General features: G+C 41.1%; 1 protein-coding gene across 1 annotated transcript in view; it reads left to right on the top strand.

The window, feature by feature from the left end:
- The window catches only part of HTR2A (5-hydroxytryptamine receptor 2A), a 62,531-nt gene that overhangs the window by 3,571 nt on the left and 50,199 nt on the right, over window positions 1-8,761 (top strand). The window contains exon 2 of the mRNA XM_058276699.1: window positions 1,062-1,262. Within this exon, the coding sequence (XP_058132682.1) occupies window positions 1,062-1,262 (201 nt within the window). The remainder of the gene's footprint in view (window positions 1-1,061; window positions 1,263-8,761) is intronic.

Here is an 8,761-nt window from a genome sequence, read left to right as displayed (position 1 = left end):
CGTCTTGCTGGCGGCCACAGTGCTCCCCACTCTCTCTTCCTGACACAGCAAGCGAGCCCCTCCCCCTGCAGGGGTTCCAAGTTGGAATTCCTGGGGGAGCTTGAGAGCTCGTGGGCCTCGGGAGGGGGGGCCCACCTCCACCACCTCCCAGAGGCTCTGATACCGCTGGTCTAGCACTAGGTCTGGGCGCGGAGGGCCTCTCAGGTTCTCAGCCGATCCCAAGGCGTCTCGGGAGGTGAGACCCACGCCCCAAGCGGCAGTTGTCAAGTATGGGCCGTGGGCCACTCCAGGCCGCAGCACCTGGAACTTGCTAGAAAGGCAACTTCTGGGCAGCTCTCCCGGTCTAGTGAGCCGCACCCTCGCCGGTGGGGCCAGTGGTCTGTGTTTTCAGAAGCCCTCCGGGGACAGGCGGCTCAAGTCTGAGAACCAGGGGCCTGAAACAATCCTCAGAGAAGGGACACCCTTACTTTTCTTTGGGGTTTTCTTCATTCCCCCCTCCCCCCATCTGAAGTTTGAGTGCAATACCCAAAAAGCATTGTTAGGTAACACTTTGTTTTCATTTTTACTAAGAACATATGCCCAATATGGATTTTTAATCATTCATTCATTCACACCAGTACCATTTATCACGGTCTACTGTGTGCTTTTGGTGTCCGGTTATAATAATGACTAAGAGATGGCCCTACCCTCAGAAGAATCTGCAGAAAGATACATGAGCAAACCATGAGAGCACGGTACAGGCCATGAGAGCACGGTACAGGCCATGAGAGCACGGTACAGGCCATGAGAGCACGGTACAGGTGGGCCAGTTGGGCTAACCACCCCACACTGACAATTACGTCCAGCCACTAGAAATTTCCAATCCTTGTATTCGTCAGCCAGTGCAGTCTTATTGTGGTTAAGTACAGTTGTAATTAGGCTTTTCTGAAATATTGAAAATATCTCTGATCGCCCCCTACCACCCGGGTCCTTTCCCCAGGTTGAAAGCAGCTGGCATAGGTGGGATCCACCCGCTGCTCATGGCTCAGGCCTGCTCACTGAACTAATCTTCCCTGCCGCAGGGTACCGGTGGCCTCTGCCCAGCAAGCTCTGTGCAGTGTGGATTTACCTGGACGTGCTGTTCTCCACGGCCTCCATCATGCACCTCTGCGCCATCTCGCTGGACCGCTACGTGGCCATCCAGAATCCCATCCATCACAGCCGTTTCAACTCCAGAACTAAAGCGTTTCTGAAAATAATCGCTGTCTGGACCATATCAGTAGGTGAGTAGAAACAAGATCAGAGTCTCTTTTGAAATGGCGGTTCCTTGCTTTCCAAGGAGACAGAGTCCATTTGCTGCACGGAAACCTGACATTCCTAGTCTATTGTGTTGTTTGTTCCGAGATATGTTACAACATAGTGATTATCAGATTTGCTTTAGGAAAGAAAACACTGCTTGTGTCACTGGCTGACAGTGTGAATTTGTATCGCTTGGCGCAGGTAGGAATATATACATTGGTAGAGACAAAATTGGGAATAATTGTGCCATAATCGCCTCCAAAGACTTGTTTCCCAGCTCACACTTTCAAACCCGCTACTCTAAACCCTGGGTTTCCAGGAGACCTCAGCTTTTTAAACCACTGGGCTCGTGGTCCGTTTTAGGATACAGACTTCCGTGTAGGAACACAAAGCCTCAGGGTCTAGAAAGAGGAAGCAGGTGCTGTAACCCAGAGGGAGAAGACAAGGACAAGGGAAGGTGGCAGGGTCAGGGGTGCCCAGGGACAAGGCAAGACAGCCTGCCCGCTGAGTCTCCAGCCCTTCCTTGGTTGTGACATCACATGCCAGAGGATTTCAAACCGCTTCCGTCAGGCTGAGTATCCACACTCCCCTCTACCCAGTATTGATCTTCTGTCACACACCTAACCGTCAGGAAGGGCCAGGTTTAGTGGAAGCTAAAGGAGCAGCTCCCAGTCAGTTGTACCTGTCACCTCGGCAGGCTTGGTTTGTAGCCAAAGATTCCCTGAGAGTTACTTTAAAGTTGCAAAACATTTCAGGCGGAAATGCTGCACCTGCTTCAGGCCACATGGGTGCCGGTATCTGCGAGCCTGAGAAAACCTGGGATTGGATGCCAGGCTTGAAATCGAGGACTTGTGTGAGTCTACCCAGCTGCTTTGTAATATGAATAATGTAAATTAATACTAGCACACACAATAATAGAACAACTTGTGTTTTCTTAGTTCCTCTTGTTTGCTTTGCTGCAAAACCTGCAATCTGCAGAGAAGGCGGCCTCATTTTTCAGTGGAGAAAACTGGGTTCAAAAAGTGAAGTGATTTATGCAATTCCCATAGCTTTTTTTTTTAAGATTTATTTATTTATTTCTCCCCACCCCCTTGCTGTTTGCACTTGCTGTGTCTATTCATCTTCCCTGATTTTCTAGGAGGCACTGGGAACTGAACCCGGGACCTCCAATGTGGGAGGGAGCTGAATCGCTTGAGCCACCTCTACTCCCTGCTTTGTTGTGCCTTTCATGTTTTCTTCCTCATGTCTCTTGTTGCGTCAGCTCACTGCACCTCCCGTCATGTCAGCTCACTATCTTGCTCATCCTCTCTAGGAGGCACTAGGAACCGAACCCAGGACCTCCCATGTGGTAGGCGGGAGCTCAATCACTTGAGCCACATCTGCTTCCCTCCCATAGCTCTTAAGTAGTACAGTGAGGCTTGTGCTTGGTTATGATGGGAACACTACCAAATTACGCTGCATGACTTGCAAATTTTGAAAACTGTCTTATCTATCTTGAACTTCGCATTACAGTTTGAGGTAGACAAGACAGAAGATCTTATTGTACTTATTTGATAAAGTTAGAGAACTGGAGCACAGAGAGGTTTTGTGGCTTGCTGGATAGTGTCTCCAATAATCGGCAAGGCTGGGACTTTTGATTTCTGGTGTCAAGCTCTGTTCTTTCTACTCCATGCACTATCTCCCTTGGGAAATGGGGTTTTGGGTCCAAGCAAATGGTTGTGGTTTGTGGGACTGTGTGATCTTGGGCTCATTCTACCAGGAACAGGACAAGGAAAGACCAATGGCTCTCAATCCCAGTCGCACCATAAGAACCCCCGGGGAGCATTCCGCTTTAATTGCTCCAGATGTTTCTAAAGTGCAGCCGGGGTTGAGGACCACTGAGACAGATTATCAGAGGAGAGGTGATTAACAAAAGAGGGTCAAGAATAATGCAAATGAAGCAAGCAAAATTATTGGCAAATTTACTCCAGTTTTCCCCACACACAGTTGCCTCAGTGGGTCAGAAGCTGGGAGAGTGGCCATCATATCTCAGCCATACCCACTTCCCCATTTTAGTCCAACTTAATCAGGAAATAACAGTAATGACTAACAGTTCCTGAGCACCTGCTCCAGGCCCAGTTATGTGCAAAGCACTTGACAGAAAATAAGCTACAGAGAAGTAAGCTGCACAGGGTGACATAGCTTATAACCAGGAGTCAACCCAGGTCGCTGTCACTTCAAAACCAGCGCCTTTGGCCAACAAACTTTTACAGAGTTTCTACTATATGCTTGGCAGTGGATATACTAAGATGAATAAGTTATGCATTGAAAAATCTCACAGAATGGTAGAGGGCAGACAGATAACAAAGCCAAGAAAAAAATTAATGTTACTGGGGTTGTAAACTAGAAGTCTGTGAGGTATATGGTGGAGGAAGGGGCAGGCGGGAAATGAAAAATAGAAAGTCAGTTTTAACAAAGGACCTGAATAGCTGGGCACAAATATTCTTCCAAATTACTTTCTAGCATTTCTATTTCTACTGTTGTTGCTATTTTGTTTGTTATTTTAGGTTTGGTAGTTTTTTACCTTTAGATCATAAGCCCAGCTGGCATTTATTTTTGCCTATGGTATAACTTGTTTACTTTCACCAGTTGAAGCCTTTTCAGCATCTATTGATATAATCACATTTTCCCCTTCGATTTATTGAGATATTCCATTTTCATGATAGATTTCCAAGTCTTGGACTACACTTGCATTCCTGGCACATATTCCTACATAAAGTTGTATTTGGATGACTTTTTTGTTGGTTGGTTTGTTATTATTATTATAAGGTGTCTTTATCTAGCTTCATTAAATGAATTTGGGTGTTTCATTTTTTTCCTGTGGTGTAGAACTACCTGATTTTAGTAGGGTATTTAAATGAATGTCCTTTAACAATTATATAGAACTGAGTTCTAAATCTTTTTCATCCTGGAGCCCTCTTAATTACTTCTCTAATATCTTTAATTATTATTAATCTACGTATATTTCCTTCCTTTTCTTGGGTTATTAGCTGCACATAAATTTTTAAATATCTCATATTAATATTTTCATCATTATTAAATGTTTCACTTTATCTCTAGTGATACTTCTTGTCTTAAAGTCTACTTCACCTGATACTAATACAGATAAACCAGCTTTCTTTCAGTTACCATTTTTAGGATATATCTTATTTCATCCTATTAATTTCAAATTTTATTTTTAAAGTATGGTACTTATAATCAACATATAAAGTTTTGCTTTGTTTTTATCCAGTTAGTCAAATGTTGTCTTTTAATCAGAATATGTAGTCCATTTATATGTACCATAATTTCAGTTATATTTGGGACTGTCTACCCTCTTTCAATTTGCTTTCTATTGTCCCACTTGATTTACATTCTATTTTCTTTCTATTCTTGCCTTCTTTTGGACTAATCAAGATTTATTTGTTAATTCATTATTGCCCTCTATAAGCATGTCAGTTATCCATTCTTTTACATTCCTTCGGTGATTAGAGCATTCATCTTTGACCTAATAGAGTCTAATATAAACTATTTCTTTTACCACTTCTTATATAATGCAAAAGGGTTACAACATTTTAATTTTGTGTACACCTTTGTTGTCTTTTGTGTTATTTTTCCTGCTTTCTATTTCTACATATCTTTTCAAAAACCCTAAACATCAGTATAACTGTTCTGTTCATTCAATAGTAATTTCCCAACTAGTGACTTTTTCTGTTGCTCTTTATTGCTTTCTTCATTGATTCTGCCTGGATTCTTACTCCTTATTCCTGAAGAACTTTACTCTTTGTTATTCTAGACATCTTTATTTTTCCTTGTTTTTTTTAAAGCATGTCTTTGCTTCGTATAGAATTCAAGGTTGGCAATCATCTTTTTCCAGAACTTTACAGGTGCCATTCCAAAGTTTCTGCTTTATATTATTTTGTTTGTTTCTTCCTTTGATATTGCTTATTTTTGAGAACTCAGCTTTTAGTCTTATTGTTGCTGCTTAGAAATTAATGGTTTTCTCCCACTCCCTGGGTCCCCATGATGCTTTTAGGATTTTTTTTTTCTTTTCATTTTGGCAACTTTATGATGTGCCTAGATGTGGTGTTAGTTTGTTTTACTTTATCCTGAATGAGGTTTGTATTAATTATTAAATTTGTGGCTTGGTATCTGTAGCAGTTTGATGTTATTGATGCATGCCAAAAAGAAATATTAGATTATGTTTGTAGACTGATCTTTTCCTCTGGGCATAATAGATTATATTGGATTCGTAGGTTTGCTTGATTAAGTAATTATGTAAACCTCTTTAGAGCGTGAGTCCCCACCCTTTGGTGGGTGAGGACTCAGCGATAAAAAGCACACAAAGGACAGAATGAAGGGTTTTTAATGTCGGAGTTTGGATGGTGGAGTTTGATGCTGAAGCCTTAAGCTGCAGCCCCAGGAAGAGAGGAACCCTGAACCCAGAGGGAAGCAAGAACCTGGAAGGAAGGAACCCAGGAAGCCTGAACCCTCGCAGATGTCGGCAGCCATCTTGCTCCAACATGTGAAAATTGACTTTGGTGAGGGAAGTAACTTAGGCTTAAGGCCTGGTATTTGTAAGCTCCTACCCCAAATAAGTACCCATTATAAAACCAACCAGTTTCTGATATTTTGCATCAGAACCCCTTTGACTGACTAACACAGTATCTTTTGACCACTGTCTTTTCAAATATTGCTTCTGCCCTATTCTCTCTCTTCCCCACTTCTGGAACTCCAATCTCGTGTACTTACTGATGTTTCTTATGAATTTTTGATGCTTTTCTACATTGTCCATCCTTTCTCTTCCTGCTTTAGTCTGGTTGTTTCTACTGATTTTTCTTCTTCAATAGCATTAATCCTCTCATTGCCTACTTTTAATTTACTATTTAATCCATCTATTACATTCTTAATTTCTTAAGTTACTATATTTTTGGTTCTAGAACTTCCATTTGATTCTTTTTTATGGATTCCAGTTCTCTGAAATGATTTTCCATATTGTCATCTATTTTCTTACATATGAATCACAGACATCTGGATATCCGCTTTCTGGGAATTTCTATTTTCTTGATGTTTTCTTTTCTTCCTCTTGGTCCTATCAGTTGTTGTGCAAGGCAATATTTTATGAAGTATTGGACACAGTGATCATGTGTGGGTGTTCTGTTGATTTTCCCTTCCTCTAGAGTAGTTACCCATTAGCTTTAGCAAACAGTTGGAGGGGGCAGTTTCCCTCAGTCCAATCTAGGGTGGGTTTTTGTAAGAACCCTTAGCCTGCGGCTCATTCCTTCACCATCTCAAATGAAAGCCTGAGGTGTCTGCCAGAGCGCTCCATTTTCAAGTGCTCTGAACTCCAATTTTCATCTCTCCAGCACCTTAAGACTGCTCTGCTTGACTGTACCCTAACAATTTAGTAAACGCCTTGAGGGGAAACTTGATTCGTACTATTAGCCTTACTTTTCTGCTCTTCCCTTCACTCCAGAATCTGCTCTTCAAATCCTGGCTGCCTTGGTAGCCCTAGTTCTAATTTTTTTTATCTCCTTCAGTCCCCTGAGATTTTTGGCTGTGAATTCTGTTTTATTTGATGCCAATATTAGCATGACTCCCTCTTTTTTTTCCCAGCATAACTTTTCACACATCTTCTTAATATTTCTTTATTCCTTTATTTTACATATATTTTGCAAATAATTTGTAGATAGATTTCATTTTTTAACAAAATCTGCCTTTGCCCCTGCCTTGTGTCTGCCTTTCAGTATTGAAATTTAGCCTGAACACTTTTACTGAGACAACTGAAAAAAAAAAAAGGTTTTATTCCTCCCATCTTATTTTATGTTTACCATACATTGTTCTTTGTGACAGTTTATCCTTTATTCCCATTTCACATGTTTACTGACTTGCACAATTTCTTCTTTATTTTCTTCACTCTGTCCTAGCCACTTTAAAGTTCTACTTGGCTGTTCCATTCCTCTCACAATTAAGTTCCACCCCAAATAGTTATCATTACACCAATGCTTTTATTAATGTATCTAAGATACATAACAATCCCACTAACATGTTTTATTTTCTCATTCTGTGTCCCAATTCCTAGATATTTTTTGACTTAAATAACTTACTGATGGAGTAGATCTTTTTAAGCAAGCCACAAAAATGCAGAAACCATAAAGAAAAATAGGGACATAGCTGATTACATGAAAAGTAAGTCTTATATTGTTAATATCAACATACACAAAGCCAAAAGTCAGTATCCCTAATACACAAAGAGCACCTATGTTTTGTTAAAAAAAGCAAAAGAGCAAACAACCTAATAGCAAAAAAAAAAAAAAAAGGTTAAGCAACCAGTTCACAGAAACAGAACTTCCAATACCAGGGGTTCTTAACCTTTTCTGTTCCATGGACCCCTTACTAAGTCCACACCACATTGTATATTATTTAATAAATATATCACACCTGCACCAACATTTCCCCACAAGAATAATATTTTTTGAATTTTAATTCAAGCTCATAGACCCCCTGGTTAAGAATTCCTGCAATAGACAATAAAGCTCATGAAAAAAAAAAAGCTCTGTCTCTTCAATGGTCAAGGAAATACAATAACATTTTTCACCTGTCTGTTTAATTAGAACAATTCAAGTGAGTGATAACATCCAGTGCTAATTTGGATATGGTACCCCATGTACTCTCATATCCTGCTTATGAGATTGTGAATTGCTTGTTGGACAATCAAACAAAGCTATTAAAATCTGAGCTACTAATCTACTTGAGCAAATATATTCTGCAGCAAAAAAAAAAAAGTACACATAAGGTTCTTGAATATGGCAATTCTGGGGAATGGCAAAAAAGGGAAATGGTTGGGTAATGGCTGGATACATTACTTTATCTAATCCCTGGGATATTTTGCAGCTCTTAAAAATAACGAGTTAGGGCTGCTTGGTATTCAATCAGACAAGTGTACAAGATAAGTACAAAAATCAAATTTCAGGGTGGTATGCGTGGTATAATCCCATTCTAGTAAAATAATAACAATAATAATGTTAGTAATATTGTATGGGGACATGTATACATATTAGCACTGAGAACACTGGTGAACGACTTCACATTTTCAAGAAGGTGGGGGGGAACTCAGTGGCTGAGCACCCGCTTCCCACGTACGAGGTCGTGGGTTCATTCCCCAGTACCTGCTAAATTAAAAAAAATAGGTGGGATGGGAAAGAACGGCAGGCTGATGACCTTTTTCCTTACACATTTGTGTAGAGTTTTATTCGTCACAACAATATTGGGTCACCTTTAGACTGAGTCCCCAAAGTGATGCCTCTGGGCAGACCCTGGTGGTAAGGATTTTTCAGACGGAGGTAGCAAGGAGGGAACCGAAAGCGAGATTGCCTCTGGGCAGGGCGGTCAGGTCAGCAGGCCGGGGGCCAGCAGGAGAGAGTGGTGAGAAAGAGCCTGGAAAGGAGGGGAGGTCTCCAGGCGG

The sequence above is a fragment of the Dasypus novemcinctus genome, chromosome 15 (genome assembly GCF_030445035.2).
Source record: "Dasypus novemcinctus isolate mDasNov1 chromosome 15, mDasNov1.1.hap2, whole genome shotgun sequence".
In the NCBI taxonomy this organism is placed as follows: Eukaryota; Metazoa; Chordata; class Mammalia; order Cingulata; family Dasypodidae; genus Dasypus; species Dasypus novemcinctus.
The sequence above is the reverse complement of the archived record's forward strand: the minus strand, read 5'-3'. Positions and strand labels throughout refer to the sequence as shown.